General features: G+C 40.1%; 1 protein-coding gene across 1 annotated transcript in view; it reads right to left on the bottom strand.

The window, feature by feature from the left end:
- Positions 1-342: 342 nt before the first annotated feature.
- Positions 343-20,859, bottom strand: part of FZD6 (frizzled class receptor 6) — a 23,027-nt gene continuing 2,510 nt past the window's right edge. Inside the window, 5 exon segments of the mRNA XM_009077048.1 lie at positions 343-499; positions 990-1,418; positions 2,669-2,817; positions 5,184-6,201; positions 7,198-7,394. Coding sequence (XP_009075296.1) covers positions 343-499; positions 990-1,418; positions 2,669-2,817; positions 5,184-6,201; positions 7,198-7,394 — 1,950 coding nt within the window.

Raw genomic sequence — 20,859 nt, 5'->3', positions numbered from 1 at the left:
TATACCTTGAAAAGTAACAGTGTTTTCTAAGCATTATTTTAATGCAATTCATTACAAAGTGTTCTTTATATAAGGGATAATATTTGCGTCTCTCATCTTTTTCTTACATTACTGCTGTCAATCCAGTCATGCCCTACAGAACTTCAGTTTCCATTATTCCTGGACAGGATTAAGTACAGTACATTATTGCTAGCTGCCCCCACAGCAGAATACACATTTTTTAAGTGCAAAGCTAGATACGTGTGTTTTTCAATAAGGCACAGAATATCCATTATTTCCAGTGTAGCACAGAATTTCTGTCAGTTTTATACATTGCAAAAGTTCCTATAAAATTTCCATCTTTCAAGGGTTTGAACTGTTTCCTGAATCCAACTCTCTCCTGCTGTCTGAAGCTGAGTAGACAAGCAGCGATACGGACGCTGACTGTGAGCCATCAGGGATTTGGGAACAGCTGCTCTGCAATGCAGGAGATTCGCTACAATCATTTTTAGGAGTTATTCTGTAAGGAATTAAAAATAAAACGCAGAGTAAATTTTACACACAGTGCACTACAGTGGAAAAATTATTTAGCAATGAAATCACAACATATCTTGAGCTGTATTCTTTTCCAGAGAATGCAATACAGCTCTGTACACTTTTCCACACTTAGGGTCACCCATGGTCTTTTTCAGACATGTCACCTCTCCAAGCGAGTCCCTGCAGTCACAGATTTCTGGAGGGTCACTGCTCAACAGACTGTGAATACCCTACAAGCTATTCTACAACCTTTCAGCACTCAGCACTTGAGGGAAAAGAAGAATCCTACAAAAATACAGAACACCCCATATCCTAAAGACATATGGCCACATGGAACAGTCTAAGTTCTCTGGACAGCTGCTGAGGGTTAGCTGCTTACTGAGAGTGTATGACTCTTCAGAGAGCAGGAACAGAAAACTTTGAGTAGTGGCAATATGCACAAACACACAAAGGACTGAGTTCAGTAGCCTTACCTTCCTTCAGCTACTCTCTTCATACTGTCAGCCAAGCTACTCATCAGACATGTGCTATCTGCTTTGCTTCTTCTTTCCACCTGATCCACAGTCAGTTTAGAACCAGTTAACATTTGATCTCCACTGTTTTCACCTTCCTCAACTCTTCGGGCTGATGTTCCATCTGCCTCTATCTCTTTCTCAGACGTCTCTGGAGAGGTTTTAATTTCTGCCACAGTTTCTTGGCTTAAGTAATCATGATTAGTGATTGCTACTGCAGAAGTTCCGTGATTTGTTGTGCCACCCGTACTGGTCCCCATTGACTTTGAAATTACTTTCAGTCTGTGTGAAGTTGACTTGTAGTGCTTCTTTTTATGTTTAACTTTGGAATTGTGCCTCAAGAAAAATTCACATGATTCTTGCAGCACTCTTCGACTCTCACTGATTGGACTGAAAGAAAAATACGAGCACATAACTGAATGAAGAGGATAACCTTAGTTATAATGCAATAAAGATCTGCACACAAAACCCTGAGAGAACAGCAACCAGTGATGCCATCCGAGCTGGATGTTAATGAACACGAGGGAAAAAATTAAATGTGGAAAAAAAGGAGAAAAAAAATCTGATCATGATGGCTCCAAAGTAATTATGTCTGTGGAACAATTAAATAAAGCACATTTCTGCATTTCTTACTTCTGCAAGTAGGTCCAATGACTTCAGTAGATTAATGATCTAAGAGAGGAAAAAAGGATTAGCTCATAAGCAGCTGCATTATCAAATTAACTGTACATAAAAGCAAAACTCATTCAAATGAAAAAAGGTAAGCATTATAAAAATCACTATTTTTAAAGCCTTACAAATGACAGCAGTTATTATCTGAAACAAGAAAAAATTATACAGGAAATGGGAAAAAGGGGAACAAGCTCACCACCAAGGAATGCAAATGTAAAATACCAGGAGCTGAAGAGCTACTGCCTTGGGAAACCCAAAGAAATAAAAGTATCTAAAACCACAGTATAATTTATAAGTAACAGATAATCTAAAAAGAAATAATCAAGGAATAAAAAAAGAATTGAAAAAAATTACGACAAGAAATGGAGATGACAATTATAAAATGTTTAAATCCGTAGATATAAATTTACTAAAACTGAGTAATAAAGCTGAATTATTCTGTTGCAGAAAAAAAAGGAACACTGGATGAAAGCAATAAAAGAGACAGCAAGGAGCATTCAATCGGTATTAATCTTAAAACAAGACAAGCCTGGATGAGGAGAAAAGCAGAGGATATTATTACTGCACAACAGTGAACACAGCTAAGTACTGTGTCAAATGAAGTGGTCACAACACATGGAAGGAACTAAACTGATGACAGAAATTAACTTCTCTCCTTTGTCCAGAAACCAGAGATGTATTAGCCAATACCAAACACATCAATATGCCTTCTGTCCTATGAAACAGAAATCAGCAGAGGAAAATATTTGCCACGTTCTGAGAATGTTGTCAGAAAGTCACTGTAAAACATGTAAAACTTCCCCAGACTCCAATGGATTTTTGCTCATGTCCAAAGGCAGCATGTAGTCCCCCCAAAAAAGTCTGAGGACAGCACTGATTACCTGAGCTACATATAAAGAAACACGTCTGAAATCCTACTTTAAGCATATGCTTTAAAGAACAGGAACAAAACCCAAAATCGCTCTTACTCTCTTTTGCGGTTTCTGTTGAAGAAATTGGCCCATTCAGAACAGGTCTTTTTGCTTCCCACCCAGAAGACTGGAGAGATGCCAACAATTAATGTCAGCAAATATTTCATCAGAAACAGAAATATTTCTGGTCTTGCTAGTGCCTTTGCCTAGAAGATAACAAAGTTGAATAAATGCAAAGAAGAAAATACACTTGTTGATTTCTTTTTTAAATGCAGAAAACAAGTAAACTACATGAGTGAGAGACTCTCCTCATAGCTGCTGTTCTTTGTTGAGGCTTGTACTGCAGCCAAACATCAGACATGTACAGTCAAGTCAGACATGGTTCATGTCTACAGCTGAATACACAGAGGGGAAATTAGGCAGAAGGAAATGGTTTTCTTTTAAATTGAAAGGAAAGAAATTTGAGGAGTAATAGTATTAGGAACCATGTCCTTCAGAGCTAAGTGTGTATGTGTAAGATTTATCCCTTCACCTTAAAAGAACCAGCAAGTGGGTCACAAAATCATAGAATGGTTTGGGTTGGATATTACCTTAAAGATCACCTAGTTCCAACCCCCTGCCATGGGCAGGGACACCTTCCACCAGACCAGGTTGCTCAGTGCCCCATCCAGCCTGGCCTTGAACACTTCCAAGGATGAGGCAGCCACAGCTTCTCTGGGCAACCTGTACCAGTGCCTCACCACCCTCACTGGAAAGAATTTCCTCCTAATATCTCATCAAAACCTACTCTCTCTCAGTTCAAAGCCATCCCCCCTTGTCCTGTCACTACATGCCCTTGTAAAAAGTCTCTCTCCATCTTTCTTTTAAGCTCCCTTCAGGTACTGGAAGGATGAGTTGGGAGTTAACCAGATTAGACTGCACCTTCAAGGAGCCGCAGGGAACTACACAGTAGCTTTCTGTTTATTGCAAAACTAATCCACCTATTTGCAGAACTGTATCAAAGGAGCTGAGACATTTAACTCAGTAAGAGATCATTATCTTCTGCTCCCATGCTGCATGTTTAGTTTAGGTTACCTGGCTTATCTGCCAGCCCATCTGTCAAAGTCACTATTTTTGTTAGCCAGGTAACATTAGCTACTAACAGGGAAGTTTGCTTTTATTTGGTTCTGATCTGGCCACTGTATTACAAGTCTCCAAGCCAGCTCAGGTAAGCCAAGGCCCAGCATGCCACTTTCAGCTAGTCCAGTTATCACACACTGTCTTGTTACAGGGACAGATCCCATAATGTAGATCTTTGTGTAACATTCTGTGTTGCTGTTTCTTCTTTCCAACAGGCTAATTAAAGGCTGAGAATACATGCTCTGTGTTATTATGCCAAGCTGTTACATTTAAGCACTACAAAACAAGTTTGTTGACTTTTTTTTAAAAGCATGAAAGTCTTCTTTTCAACCCTGTGTATTTTGGGCCATTTAGGTTGATACAGAGTTGAGTGTAAAATCTACTGAAGTCAAAATGCACTTTTTAAGAAATGGTAACCAAGTTGTCTGAGCTGTGCTACTCTCAGCTTACACTGACAGCAATCCAGAGCATACAGAGAGTGTTTCGGAATGCAAAAAGATCAACCCTTATTGTTCCATAATGCCTATGTTTATATTCCTCTTTTTAATGACAAAAACATAGACTGTAAGCGTAATGCAATGAAAGATGACATGAGGCACTTGCATTTCTCTTAGCAATGTTGTCTTATATTGTTCTTAAGTGGAAAGAAACAAACCACAAATTACTTGCAAGTTCATAGAACTCTCTGCGATTGCAAGAGATTTAACCCACAGAGAGTACTGGACATAGGCAGATTTACTTAAGAAGCTCTTCCAAGGAAGTTGTTTTTAAGATTCAAATGTAGAATACAACCTCCTCCACAATTTAAAGTGCTGTTTTCCTTTATTTCCTTTTTGTTTAGCTGGTTTTTATAAAGACTTCTTCACATTTCTGAAAATCAGCCTGCAAGTGACAGCTATCGAGGGAAAAATACACTGGAAATCTGTTTTGCAATTTCAAGTGTTTTACACTACTACACTTGGAAGAAAAAAACCACCCTGATTTTAAATCTATGGTTATAAGCAGCAATTAAAATCCAATCTAGTCTCAAGTATCAAGAATCATTATTTCAGTTTCAACTGAAACGGATAAAAATTCACCTAATCTACACTTTGATACTCAGCCAGGCACCCAAGTACTGAGCAACTACTTTTAGGAACAAACACTGTGAAGAATGATCCTCCTCCAGCACAATTTGAACCTCATGTTACAGACATCATAAAGGTTAAATATACTGTTAGAGCTGCGAGTTGGAATTCAATTGCTGAGTGCTACCAATTTGATTCATGAAAATTTTCCAAACAGACGGATCATTCCACCAATTTTGACCTAGAAAGCAACTAATCACTACACGTTCTTGAAACGATCATTTCACGTGGAAACAATTTACAAACTGCATGGCAGACACAGCAATGCATAAGGGTCTTCGTTAATTAACTTTACAGTATTATTTAAAAAGGAAACTGTCACTTGCCTGATAAGGACAGGGAATATGGTACTGGTCACAGTGGTCAAACACCCAAGTAGTTTCCCATATTTTCCGGTTCACCAGTTCATAGACGTAACATCCAAGAAGTGCTACGAGTGGCACCAAGTATAAACCACTGAACACTCCAATCCGGATCATGAATTTCTTCAGCTTCTCCTGGTTCCTGCCATCGTGCTGGATCACTTGGCGCACGTGGTTTAGAGAAATGATACCAGCTAGGAGAAGAGAGAGACCGAAAAAGACACAAAGGCACAACGGCAAGAGCACAAAGTACAGAGAGGCATCCAGATCATAGAGACCCACAAAACAGACTCCACTGATGTTGTCCCCTTCAACTTTGTTCATCGCAAGGAGCATAATGGTTAGAAATCCAGGTATTCCCCAGGCCACCGCGTGGAACCACATGGCCTTTTGTGCAATAGCTTCACAGCTCCATTTCCTTCCTGCTGCCAGGAACCAAGTGATCGTAAGAATCACCCACCATATAGTTCCTGCCATAGTGAAAAAATACAAAGCCATGAAAAGGACAGTACAGGCTTTGTTTTGGGAGCCAAGAACAACCGTTTCACCAATTTCTAACTTATCATCTGCCTCATTACAGGCAGTTCTGTTCCCAAGTAAAAATCCAATAAAGTACATTAGAGAGACTATGCTGTAACAGACAGAGTAATATATGATTGGCCTCTCTGGGTACCTAAACCTTTTAACATCAATCAGGAAGGTCAGGAATGTGAAAAGCGTAGCACAAAGGCAAAAGATGGAAACTATTCCAATGAAGCTTTTTGCCACATCCAATTCATAGGTTTTAAAGTACATATTGGGACATGGGGGTGCACACTGATCAATCCCTAGAAACTTGTAGCCGTGTCCATTGGCAGTGTGCAGGTGTCGGGGACACCAGAATCCATAATCCCTCCGGATCTGGCCTGGCGTCTTCTGAGTTCCATGTATGTTTGTGGTTACAGCAGCAGTGGCAGGAACAGTCTCATCACAGTTGACTAGTCTGAATAAACAAACAGAAGAGGAAATATCTCAATGTGTCTCAATCTCCACTATAATCATTTCTCAAAAATACGAAAAAAGATCTGATCCTAAGCACTGTTAAATTTTATAGATAATGCAAATGTGCATTTCAGGAAAAAATCTGATGGCATTATAAAAAGCAAACTTCAAGTATTTGTGTTTTAGAAGACTTCAAACACTATTATTTTAACTGCTGTTCTCTAGCTGTTTATTTCTTATGAAACACTACTCAAACCAAAACCATTCTTTAAGAGTTTTAAATTCCACTAAACATATGCACATAAAAGATTTACAGTAGTTGTTTTGCTTTTTAAATTTGGATAACAATAGACTGTTTGGAAACAGTAAAAAATCTTGTCAAAATGCAAGCTTCAATAAGGAAGGAAGAAGGTTGAAAGTATCTGAGACAGACACATGAATATCTTTGAGTAAAAGGTGGAATTTAGAAAAAAAGACATTGTTGGCAGGCAGTGCAGCAAAAGCAACACAAGACTGAATTTGCACATTCATGCAGTCAGGAGCAAGGTGAGGCTTCTACTATTTAATGCTCTGTGTCCATTCAAATACAGAATAGTCTATGTTTCATTATCTTATGAGCAATTACTTCTAAAACCCCTAATGAAATAAGCATGATCACCCCTAGTTTAGAGGTCAGAAACCAAAGCAAAATATATGCTGTAAGTTTTAATATTGTAAACTTTAATAAATTTATAGTCAAAAGTTTCTTTTTTGCAGGGATCTGAACACTGAAAAGAACTGCTGCAGAACTTCGTTGCAAAAAAAGGCACAAGCAGGAAATGCAGGTGATCATTTAAATAATGAAGAAGTTTTAATAAGAAACCAGTCCCATGCATAAGCACTGCAGGGTCAGCAGTAATAAGGTGATATTTAACATTCTGCCTCAGAATTTCAACTCACGCTAGGTCAAATATAAAAATACCACTCCCACCACTTGTCAGCATGAAAAATATCCCACCTGGTACATTCCAGCTCTTCAGGCCAAGCAATTCCAAAAGTGTCCATCAACTGCTTACAGTCAGAATACACTTTCTCACAGAGGCTCCGACAAGGGTGAATCACATGAATTTGATCTAGGCAGGCAGGGACAAAGGCTCTGCACAGAAATGTGTGGACGTCTGGTGAACAGTGAAGATTCATCAGAATAAGAAAAGGCTACAGGGAGGAAAAAGGCTTTGGTTAGTAATTTAAAACAAGTAATTCAAGGCATCAAAACTTTCATTGCTATGGCTGACATTTGATCCCATGTAGGTTTGAAAAGGTACTAGAAAACAGTTCAGCAGTTGTGAAAAAGCAAAACCCACTGGTCTAAGCAGTAAGAAGCTCCATTAGCACTTCCAGCCCAGCCCTTGTCCCAGGATCTTGGCCAATCTGTAACTATTCAAACCTGATTTTTCCTATTTTACGGTATTAGAAGTTTGAAAGGTATTATAAAAGCCCAAGATTTTAAAAAAATAGGGTAAAACATCGAGTTCCTTCATACACCAGTCAGCTTCTAAACCAGTGCCCAGAGATTTCTAAAGACGGGTCTGTTGGAGCTGAGAGCGGCTGCCCGAGGGAGGCTCACACAGCGGCCAGGGCCGGGCGCTGGGGCTGTGCTCGTGGGTGGGAGATTTAAACCACCCCAGGGATATTCCAACCCGGACAGAACCCTCCGAGCAGGACGGAGCTGCTCAGGTCACTGCTGCACAGAGTGCCTCGGTCTGCTGTTAGTCTCGGAGGACAGAGTGAGTCTCACCTGTGTACCATGTGAGCAGATGAAGGATTTGCTGTGCATGGTGGCAGAGCTCAAGCAAGAAGTAGAGAGGTTAAAAAGCATTAGGGTGAGTGAAAGGGGAATAGACTGGCGGAGTCACGCCCTTTCGAGCTTTTTTTCTCAGGCAGAGGGAGCAAACCAAGTAGCTGGGAGGAATGGAAGCAGGTCCCTGATGGAAGAGGTGAAAGTATCCCCTCCTGATCCCATCACCTCCCCAGCTGCAGTGTCCCTACAGTAGAGTAGGCAAAGCTTTGAGTAAGATTTTTATTTAGTAAGAATTTTATTTAATTCTTTGCCATTAACAGTTACGTCTCTCGAACATCCACCAAGGATTGTAAAAGGAACTATCAGCTTCTGAGTCCAGAAAGGCATCCTTGCTTTTGTCAGCTTTTAAGCATCCCAAATATATATATCCCTACCCAAAGAGCAAGTCTTACTACTGAAAATGCAGTTAAAAAGCAAAGACATGGATAAACAAACTTTCCCTTTCAGAATGGAACATGTACAAGTCCTCAAGGGACCTTGGTAATAAATACAAGAATGTGTGGGAAGTGGGGAAGGAAGAAGATAAGACAGAGCAAGAATAATATTCAAGTGCTTCATGAGAAACCAAAATAATGTTGGCACGACCCTTCAGAGCCCTCCAGCTGTGTCCTGTGCCTGCAGATGTCAGCACAGCAGGCACACAGAAGCCTGATCCCCTCTCTGGATGCCTGTTCTGGAGATGCCCTTGCGGGAACCCAAGATTTGAGTATTTCATTTCAAGGAAAGAAATGCAGCTCTTGTATAATGTGACCCAGTTCCATAAACTGGATTATTTCCTAAATACTACACGGCATCAGATGAAAAAGGTAGTCAGGAGTTAACCCTAAATGAACTAAATTTCCTTTGCATAATTATGACGCTTCTTTTCTTTTCAATTGTTAATTCATATTTGCTCTGTTCTTCCTGGAACATAGGATAAAATAAAGACAATAGCCTGGGTAGTCAGATTCAGCTCATACAGAAACTGAGTTTACTTTTGGCATTTTGTAGAAACTGTCTTAATTGTCATAAATTCTTCCTTTTTGTCACCCATAGTTCAACTCAGTTGATAAAAAGTAATTTTCTAGAGCAAGTTTTGGGCTGCCAGTCAAAAACTTTTTCAGACTACAGTGAAAGAGCACTATTTCCCTAAGCAATTAAGAATTCTTAAAAACCCCAATAGTTATATCTATGAGAACTTTATCTACAGAGATATTTTACCAGCTATTCTGATATGCAACTAACAGTTTTTCAATAGCATTTTCCAACATAGCTATTAAGGCCACACATTTTAAGCTTGCTCCTTTGATAGAGAAAACGAGTATAAGGAAAATGACCAGGGAAGAAAGTCAGGGCATAAAACCAACCTTTACCTTTCTAACAGCTTCTGCTATGTGAAGCTACTTAAAAGCTAGAACATCTGATTCTGCTAGAACAATGATCCTGCATATTAGAGGAAGATAATGACAAGCAAAAATAAAATACTTGCTAGAGTTTTACTGAAGCATGTTGTCATTGGCTAAACAATGATGTTTAAAGAACATTTTTTATTCAAATGCAAAACCACCTTAACAGATAAATAGAAGCATTCAATTTTTCAATTAGCCTGCAGTGTAATCAGAGGACTTCCAAGGACTTGGCTGCCAAGAGCAATTGTTCTTACCATTACCTTTTGACACCTGAAAGAATGAACACAAGAACAAGAAGTCTGATGTTCTGAAAACACAAGCTGAGCTTCTGAGTCAGACCGTTTAGCTGCCACCCCATTCTCACCCCAGCTGGTAGCAAAGGGGGTGTAATAGGACAACAGGACGAAAGGGGAGGTTTAGGTTGGATGTTAGTAAGAATTTCTTCACAGAAAGGGTGATTAGACACTGGAATGCACTGCTCAGGGAGGTGGTGGAGTCAGCATGCCTGGAGGTGTTTAAGCAAGGACCAGATATGGCACTTAGTGCCATGGTCTAGTTGACATGGTAGTGTTATGTCATAGGTTGGACTTCACAATCTCAGAAGTCTTTTCCAACCTAATTGACTTGGTGAAGCTGACATCTCCTCCCAGTTTCTTACAACCAGTGGTTCAGGAAACAAGCTGCAGGTTGTAACACCACCACTGTGTGGAAAAGACTCTGACAAGACCTTTCTTGCATCAAAACCCTTTTTCAATCCTTTAAGCTTAAACCCTTTGTAAAATACTACAGCAGGAAGTTATCTTGCATAATTTAAGCATCTGAGAAAATACCGTGGTTTATTTGTTTACTGTAACGCCTAGTTTTACAACCTAATTTGTGTTGAGATAACAGATTACTCTCTGCTTTTTCCATGTAATTTTGCCCTCCTGCTATCATTTACATATATATTTATATATTAGTATAATTGTGTTTTAAATTTTGATTTCTATTCCTTTCATATTATTGCATCTAGCATAAGACCTTTCTGCAACTCTCGTCAATTTTGTCTTCTCAGCAAATTTACTATGTATGCCTCTCCTAGGTCCCTTTATGAACTAGCTGTGTATCAGAGGTCTGAGTTCAGATAACCAATGGGAACCACTCTAGTAAATTATTTGGTAGAGCATGAAACTATCAGCTTGTGATTTAATAATCCTCATTCTGAAAAACACCCATTTATTTATTCCAACACTTCTTTTTCTGCTTTAGGTAGGCAGAAAACAAAGTCCTCATTGGATTACCATCAGAGTTTCTTTTAAAAAACCATAGGTTATGACCATGTCAAAGCCTTTTTGAAAACTTAAATATACTGTCTGAATTGCCACTTTTAACAAAGGTTTAGAGTCCCTCAAAAACCTCTAACAGATTTTACAATCAATGAGTTCCCTCCTCAACCAAAAAACCTCTATCAAATGTCAAACTCGGCCTCAAGCACTCACAAATGGGATTGGTGAAACAGATTTATTTCCAGCAACTGCCTACTTTTACCATTTAAGAACAGCAAAAGCAGTAGCGAATTATGCCTGAAACTCTGCTAACAATTGGGTACCTTTAAATGTGGGCTTCACTTCCAGTCAGCCAGTTTGGAAAAGTTTCATCATAAAAAATAGCATGTCTGCATTTCCTGATGGACCATAAAAGCAAAATCTTACAAAACCCAAAGTATTTGCTCCTCCAGCTGCACAGCCTTGTGAGCCAAAAGGGAACTACACAGGAGCTCACCAACAGCGAGATTCAGTTGCTTAAAGCACACTTCATCTGAACCATGGATGTCCTAACCACCAACCATTTTTAATCCAAATGGTTAGCTGGCTAAGCTGTATGCACACACTGGTGTCCTGAGTATCCAAGTCTGGGATTAAACTCAGAATCTTGTACCATAGTCCTCCCTTCTGCAGGAATTTCGGGATCTGCATGTGGCACAATCACACAAAATAGGCTCTTCCAGCAAACTAAGGCACTAGGCATTTCTAGCATTAGCAACCACTGCCCTGTCATATAAAGATGAGAGATGAAAAACTGCAGACTTGGTGATGGCAATGCTAAAACCAGAGTGAAACCAGACTCTTTAAAAACCAAAAATGGAGCCTCACGTAGCCAGTGTAAGCCCTAAAATATAAATCCTCATCTTCCTTACAATTCAGAAACAAAATTCAGTAAATACAAGGCAAACTAGAATACAGTAACAATCTACAAAAAAACCAAAACAAACTAACTAAAGACAAAACAACAAACTAATAGCAGCTGTAAGGTCAAAGCTGCTGTAGTCTGTAACAGCAGCAGAGGCGCTGCCTGAAGCAGTGTCAGTGAAGAAGTGAGGACTGTGCCATGCATACTTTCCACCAACAAAACCCCAGTACCTTACTGATTAAATCCTAGATTCCGTACAAGGTGTTGTGTTTGTTACATTTTCTCCTGAGGCAAAGCCAAACTATCTCAGAAATCCAGTTACATTGTTGTCCTACCAACAGTAACACAACTGAGACTTGAAAACAAATGGTGCGAAGTACAGAATTAAACGTCTAGGTGCAAACATGTTCTTAAACGTGCTGTGCCAACAAGTAAATTGCAACCCAGAACTATATGTGAACCTCATGATCAGCATTTTGTGTTTAGCAGGCTTACACCTCCAAGGTACAAGAGGAACAAGCTTATTGTTCCAGGCAGACATTGCAAACACACTCCTGTACCTCATCTCAGTTTTGTCCTACAGAAAAGTATTACCAGAGATGATCAGATGTCTCAAGGGTTGGGATGTATGATAACTACCAACTACCAAAACAAGTAAGTAAAATTGTTCTCCTGTACTCTGCTGACTGCTGTCACGGAGACTTACATAATATAGAAAACAGTGGATCAAAATATCAAGGTCTGGTTACAATCAGCTATGGCAAACGCTGATTGTAAGAGACAGGAAGTATCCTGAACTGCCGAGATACACAGAGGATTGGAGCCTTCCTTCAGCCACTGCAGCCAGATGGCTAAAAGTGACAACCTATTCTCTTAACCACTGAGGTCTAACTACCAAATTAAAACATTTAACTCAGTTAACGTAGTTAACACTGAAGTTAACTAACTTAAACCATGACAGACACCAACTGTCTCAGTGTGAAGCAATGTCACCTTTTTCCTGGTTTGATACTAATCTTGTGACCTAAAGCAACAACATTAGAACCTTGTTGCTTACATAACTATGTATTTCAGCCTCTGAAGCAAAGGCAGGCTTAAATCTAAATTTCTACAATCATACTACACTGTGTACCCCAGATTTCTACCCATACTAAAGCTACACATTGTTACTCATGAAACTGTATCTGTGCTTTACAGGAAACAACACCTGTGATGAATAATTAGAATCACAGAATATCTCAAGTTGGAAGGGACCTGTACGGATCACTGAGTTCAACTCCCTTGCTCCTCACAGGACACTTTAATGATTAATAATTAAAAATTAATTATTAAAAAATTACAGTACCAAACACACCTCCTGTCCAGTGTCACTTCAGAATGAATAGTAAACCTCAAACCCTAAACCCAATATATTTATATACATACAGGATTTCAGATGTGATATTTAGGAAACACAGCCACTGTCAATCACAGTGTCCATAAATGGTCTCAAAACTATAGTAATGACTCTTTATACTCCAGAGCTATACTAACAATCTTCACAGCATCTTTAGCCACTTTTACAATGATAATCTGTTTCAATTAAAAACAGCAGAACAAGTATGGCACAGTTAACTTAATCCTACACTATTGTTACAATAGAGTTATTCTGGACTGGATGCAAACAAGATTAGCATCATGCCCAGAGAGATTAATGCCTTCATACAATTCCTAGATGGGCTGGCAAGGGTGGCAATTTGCTGATGGCCACAGTGGATCAGCTGCCAAGAATCTCAACTTCTAGTTCACGCACAATTAACTACGTCATGACAAATAAATGTCCCAACACATGAAACTAAATGAAGGATGAAATTTTCAAGTTCAATTAGATTCAAAGCAAGGTTGAGAAAAGATTAGGTTTTTCCCATTGGAAGTTAACATTGATAGATCAAAGACAAGTTAAAGACACTTACAATTTGGTATGTAAGGATTCCGCATGAGACTAAGGCAGTTTAAGCGCCAGTGTCTTGTTGCTACATGTCTGCTAAATGTTGCTACTTAACAGCAAAGCTGTCAAACAGAAACGTGGGTGCAGCTCGTGAAGGTTAGTGCAATGTCACCCATGCCTTAAACTACCAAGGAACGTGGTATGAACTCACTCAGGGCCCACATACTCCACATCCCTGCCTGAGCTGTGGTAATAATCAACTCCAGCAGCAAGTATCAGTCTTAATCTGTATTTTCTAAACTCTCATCTACAGTTGCTAAATGGGAAAAATAACAAAAGTTTTTCAGGACTAAAATTCACTGATAGGAACACAATATTTTAGGTATTATCTCTAATACATATATTAATATCTGTAAGTTTAATATGCATCATTAGTACATTCAAATTTGACAGAGGTAAAAGAAAACCATTGGAAACACATGAATTTTACTTCTATTTTAATAAGGTGCTTTTAAACAGAGCACCATTACTTTCTGCAGCTTTGACAATAGAATAAAGGCAAATGAAGTCATGTTTAATTTAAAAGCTTGTCAAACATTTTTAAAATGTAATCAATTTAGTGTTTACAGAGATAAGAATGAAATCTTTTGTCAGAGTAGAAAGTAGGTTACCCCCACAGTTTAAAAGACAAAATAGTTTAAGTTTCCTACTCAAGGAAAGTCTGGAGTTCACAGAGCTGGTAAGGGTGGGGGTGGCACAGAGAAAGAAAAATGTAGTAAACAAGCAAGTGGACCAAACAATGCTGTTCTGCAGTGAAAGATGTTTGCAAAGATAGGAGCTTATTTTCGTACTTCAACTGCACATCAAAGGCAACACATGCACTTGGACTTTCAAAGGGCTTTGAACAAAGCGTGGGGACAGCTCAACTTGTACCAGCTGATAACCTGGACTGTTCCCAGCAGGGCAGGCCCAGGGGACCTGAACTTCATCCCTCACCTCGAGCTGAAGTATCCAGGCAGCAGTTCAGATCCCTGGCTGAGCCACTGAACTTTCATACCAGCTGTTCAAAGTTAACAGGAATATTAATCAGAAATCCAGTCAGGAAAAGGACAAGGCATGTGGGGGAAGGTTTTCAAAGGTCAGTAGGACAGCAAGGCCATCATGCACTTTAAAAAAAACCTCCAAAAAACTACTCCAACACCACACCTGAGCACTAAACTTGCAATTGCCAGGATAAACAGACACAGAAAGATAAAGCAGGCTAGTCTGCTTTTTACTTTCATGAGTTCTGGACTGTTTTGCATTAACTAGCAACTACAGAATTTTTCTGTAGTAAACCAATTTAGTTCTATGTTTTCCCTCTAAGTATTTTCATGCAAAATAAAAATACATACATCCCTATCTTTTTTAACTATAGCAAAGGTTATAAACAACATAAACAGGAATATTACATCTCACTAAGTTATTCTGAGGCAAACTAAAGCACAAGCATTCCAGTACTTTCCAAAATAGCTTATTACCAAAATTCACTGCATTTTTGGTTCTAACCTAAATTATAGCTTGATGTGAATTATAGCGATTCCAGCCTCTGCAATTTACAGTCCATGACAAACATAAGAGTTTTCCCAAGCCTTACAAGAACTCAACAATTTATACAAAGTTTGCAATTACATATTGTATATGGTTTAGGGTTTGTTATATAGGGTTATCCTATACAAAGCATAAGAGATAGAAATAAGTTAACTGAAGGAATGTATACTACAGGCCCTCAAACACCTGAAGTCTAGACAGAGCTTCATTACATCTGGACTGTGGTAGCAGAAGAACTTCAATCTTTAATTCTCCATGTATTTCCCACGTATTACAGGAGTAAATGGATTTATTGCTAAACATTTTGTGCAGAATTCTGTGTAGTGGATTACCTGTAACACTGTTGGTAGACTGTCTGCTATCTATAAAAAAACCTCCCATTTCAAAGAGATTCCAGCAGAAGTCATTATTGCTCTGGTTCCAACAGTCAGACCAGATCCGTGCTTCCCCCTCGCTCTATGAGTGTGGAGACACATCAGCAGAACACCACCACCCAACTTATCAGAGCAGGAACTCTGCACCATTTCTTTCTTGCCTACTTCATGCATTTTAAGCATTCTTACATGAAAATTTAAGCAATCTTAAAACCCCCCAACTTTGTTGTGACATAGGAGATGTCAGGCATGCACAAGCCATCTGACCAAGTACAAGCCCCTGAAGCTGCAGTTATCTGCCTTAGCACCTTCAGCTCTTATCTCTGTGTTCCGCTTTCAGTATTTCCAGTTGGTCATACTTTGAGACACTCCCCACGAATGCCTGTATTAGACAGCGTTTCCTTATTGTTAGCCCACAGTGCTCATTTTGGAGCCTCTCCCCCCATTATCTTCCCTATCTCTCCTGTTCTAAAAACTCAAGACCACCTTTTCTCCCTCCCTGTCATTCAATGATCTGTGGGCCACGTTAACCTTCAGCACATAACATTTTGTTTGTAGCTCCAGACATACTCCCCAGAGTGATCCCCCACCCAAAAGAATTCTTAAAATGGTGCAGCTTGTGTCTTCTTTGCAAGAGCATTAGCTTATGTGAAGCAACATGCAGCTGGAACATGGAGTCAGAGCAGAGGGTATTGCTAGGTCACTGTGAGGCTGGACATGTCCAGTCCCTCTCCAAAACACTGCTTTTAATTTTTGCATGCAGGATAAACATGTAGCAAGTTTGGCCACTAAATGCTCTGTGGCAGTAGTTACTGAGACTAAAGAAATCTGGTTGTGCAGGCCCTCCAGGGAATACAGCATGGGCCAAACTTGGAAGGATGTGGTTATTCTCTGAAAGAACTTGATCTACCAGAAGTTTAAGTACAGGAAAGAGGGATGATTTTTTTCCCCCACAGGAAGCTCTCGTGTTTCTCACTACAAGGATGGAGAGAAGTAGATATCTTTGCTAGGAGGACATCCTTTCTATCCTGCAAAGACTGATTATCCAGGCCTGTCCCTGTGCCTCTGTATCACAGCAAATTTCTCTCCCCCCATTTACAGTAGCTACTTACACAGCTACACACCCCATGCACACCTCCCCTTCTAATAGCTAAGCAGAAAGCAAGCAAGTCTCCACTCACCTCCACTCCCTGGTCCAGAAGAAGAGGGCAGACATAGGCATCTTTTCCTCCAGCAAGCAAATTACTACTGTGTCACAGCAATCACAGCAGCACACAATACACAGAAAAGCTCTCTTCAGAAAGCAGACATCAGAATCCTCTGCCATTCTTAGGCTAGATTCGTAGCAGATATAAGCATCATGAGCCTTGCAAAGAAGTCCACCAATGTACCTTGCCTTCACCAAAGCCTCCAAGACAATGCAGTTACTGCTGCCAGAGCCACCATGGCCAAAGCACTGGATGTGAGCTGTTACTGAGTCACTTGATCTCACAGTTTGACAGCTCTTGGACAGCAGAGGGGAAACAATGTGGACCAGCAGCACACAACAACATACAATTTGTCCACTTGTCTACTGCTCAAATGAAGATATGTGAAGGTGACCTCTGAAATCACGGTCACCACATCGCCCTCAGCAGACCTGTCCTACCTAATCTGATTTGCTAGTGACCAGGTAAAGTTCATGAGGTTCCAGTGGGCAACAGCCACCTCCTTAGAAACATGGAGGCAATCTGGAAACTGCACCTTTCTGAGCCTGAAAGCTTTGTAGCCACTGCTGGCTTTCCCCAAGGATGTGACCCCCCCAGACAGCTAAGAGCCTAAGCCCTAACCATCTCCTATCAATGAAGGCAACGTAGTTCCAAACTCAGCAGCTCTGTTCCTGTTTTCCTTCTCCATATAAATATTTTCAGGGAAGCTTGCATGACTCCATTCATTCACAGGTGTACTCCTGGAGTATGCTACAGCCACAGGACTAGGTCCATCACTCCACACCTTTGGTGTCTTGGTTTAGGCAGTGACATTCCACATACTAGTGTGGAGAAGAGGCACCTCAAGATGCAGGCTGCACAGGAAGACTCAGACACCACTACAGCTTGCAGCTACACATGAACATTATCTGGGGCACCGTGGAAGGGACACATATCTGCAGAACAACAATAGGATATGGTGCTTCCCAAAAATCTGCTGTTGAGAAAGACCTGGAAGACAGTCTTCTGCGGGACAGCTTCAGACCTCATGCACAGTCTGAGGTCTGCTGCATGAGACTGAGTAAAGAAGTGTGCTAAAAACTTCACCTACTGATCCACTCCTGTAACACCAAATTACTTGCTAGTGTAGGCACAGCCTCTGAACACGGATAAAGAGGAGGCTCTTGGAATCAGACACCACCACCTCTACGAATCCCAGTTTTGCTCTTTGCATCAAGCATGCATTACCTGGGATCCCCATGCATTCCAAACAGCATCCTTTCTGAACAAAGAGCAAGGCAGTACTATTCCCATTATCACACAGACAAGGAATGCTGTTCAGAGAGAGCAGCAGTATATTTTGTGGATGACTGATATGCTTAAAGCCAGTGCAACAGGATTACACACATCCACCTGTCTGGTTTCAGACAATCTGCACAAGCTAATCACACGTGATGAAGAGTCTCAGTACAACAGGTAACAAATGCTTTTTTAGTGGCTGTAATTTACTGTACCCATAGGAATCAGCAAAAATGGTTTAGGAATGTGTTACTGTAAGAACTAACAATGATGTGTGTTTCTTTGGAACACCTGAGAGCAACAGAGCACAAAACCCAAAAACACATATCCCAAATTTTTATGGTATTTTACAAATTATGCAGATGTTTGTAACTCAAATGGTTTTGACCCCTTAGCCAAAGCTTTTCTGCAAGTTACATGGTGATGCTTGAAACAGAAGTAGTCTGTATTTCTAGAGATGTACCTAGCAGACAGTTGCACTCTTTGTATTTCCTTTGATCTCCATGAAGCAGCTATTAAAAAAACCAACTTTGGCATGTGACAACTTCAATTCAACACACAATTTAGCTGTTTCACCACCAAAATCTTTTATGACCACCACACTGTTCTGAGAAGCTAGAGAAGTGAACTTGGTTTGCATTAAGTAGCATATGATGATCTACATTTACCACTTTTTACACAAACCTTCCCTGTCCTTTTGTACCAGTGATATCTGGGAAAGAAACAAAAAAATCCATTATGAGCAGAATATGAATTAAAGAGCCTTTTGTGTTTGTTCATTTGGGTCAATGCCCACACCTCTGCACACATTCTCCTGCTTACTCTCTGAGACAGCAACAGGGGCAAAACGTAACTCCAGGCAGATAGAGAATATTGACTGTTTTCCTAATTGATGCTAAGTTACCAGAAATTTGAAAGCAGGGATTTAAGCTTCAGGTTTTAACTACTAGTGGTTTACATATTACACCAAGCACTGCTCATATGGAGTAGCAGGGAGAGGCAGGATGTCTGTCTGTAGAGATTTAGTAAATTCACATCTGTGCTACTTTGCAAGACATCCCAGTAATAACCTTCTCACAAAACAGCACACCAATTGAAAAACAGTACCAACTGAAGCTTGCAGACAAAGGTTTCCTGGCTTTTTTCTGATCTATCTTTATATGGAATGAACTGTAAATTTATGTTTAGTGGAAGCAAATCAAGCCACTACATTACAAATTTAAACTTGTACAACTTCAGTGTTAAGCTTTTGAAGGTACTTCTTAACCCTCTCAAAATGATTTTGTTTGTTTAAACCGACCCCAGCTCCCACATAATTTCTGCCACTGCTGCAGCCAGTTACACTGAGCTCTCCATACACACACATGTTCTGGCACATGGCCATGAACTCAGAAGTGAATGGAAAATTCACTACCAAATCATTTTTCCAGTCTCTCTGAGGTACTTTATTGTTCTATGTGGCACATTTTCCAGTGTTTTCTAGAGTCTGCTTTAAAAACTCACTGCCAAGGATTTTCCTTTTGTACTTCTACAGACCTGCAGATCTTACCAATGTCAGGAAGTCTTAAGGGCTTGTCTCCTGCAGACACATTGCAGAACTGCAGCCGAACAGATTAAGAGATACGAACATAAGTTACAACACAGTTATATTCTCTGTCTTGCTGGAATAATGCCTTATGTTGACGAACTATTCCAGGACAGTTATAGCAGGAATTACTGTGGAATTAGAAGTGACTTGGTTTTGTGGATGACCACGAGGGGGAGTTACACCTTCTTAAGAACAGCTGTAATGAGCCTGATCATCTGCTGTGTCCATCAGCAAACCCTAGATCCTTTGCCTCCCAGTAGGAACTAGTAGTAACACGAGCAGTGTTACTGTTAAACTGCTCTGAGATACAGGTATGGTAAGCGTCTGCCAATAATCAGATTCCACTGTCATGCAGCTGTTTACCTAACACACAAAACTTCACACCACAAAGCCATGTGGTTTTACTTTCCTAGAATCACCACTTATTGTGTAAACAAAACTAATCCAATATAAAGTAACACTCAAGAAGCCAAAACTCCGCCTGCCAAGCTGAAAGCTCAGAATGAAAATAAACAAATAAATACAAGAATGGAGGGAGCAACTGGAAATTCTGTATTTTTTATTGCAGAAAATAAGATCCCAGAGGGACTATTATCACTAGTCAGAATACACATAACACAGGCCATAAGATTCAGTTAGCCTTTTTTCCTGCTCTAATCAGTTCTGTGTTCTGGTTTATAGCACATCATTATGAACAGCTGCTACATGAGGCAGCCTTCTAAGACCAGGTATCAGCTGATTTCCTGGAAGACAACCACTACCTGAGACAGTAGCTCCACATCATCCTCTCCTAGAGGATTACTATGAAGATGTCATCCCAGAAATTCAATTTAACACCTTTCCAGAAAACAGAGAAACTGTAGAGAAGACTTTGTGCTCCAGCAGATTGAAATCACAGTTCTTCTGGCTATACAAGCCTCCCCATAGCAGAACACCTGTAGAGCCTTGAGAGTTACTACAGTTTTGGAGAGTAAACTTCACCTTGAGGTGAGACTTGTCCCATTGACAAATCTTTGTCCTTTTGGGGAATAAACACTCCCCAGAAGTTTCCAAAGGGGATAGGAACATAAAACTGGATGAACATCAAGGTTCTTACTGCACAAAATATTTTTTATTTCTTGAAGAAGTCTCTACCATGTGCCCTGGGATTGCATGATTATGCAGCTTACTCAAATCAGTCAAGATACAGTGAGGAAAATACTTGCAAGCCTCAATTTCAAAAGCCAGTGAGACCTTACATCCTAGAGATGTAAGTCTCATGCCCAGTCTTGACAACAGGCTGTGGGGAGGGGAAGAG

Source organism: Acanthisitta chloris, unplaced genomic scaffold, assembly GCF_000695815.1.
Source record: "Acanthisitta chloris isolate BGI_N310 unplaced genomic scaffold, ASM69581v1 scaffold13346, whole genome shotgun sequence".
Taxonomy (NCBI): domain Eukaryota; kingdom Metazoa; phylum Chordata; class Aves; order Passeriformes; family Acanthisittidae; genus Acanthisitta; species Acanthisitta chloris.
Note: the sequence above shows the minus strand (reverse complement) of the source record. Positions and strands in the feature narration are given on the sequence as shown.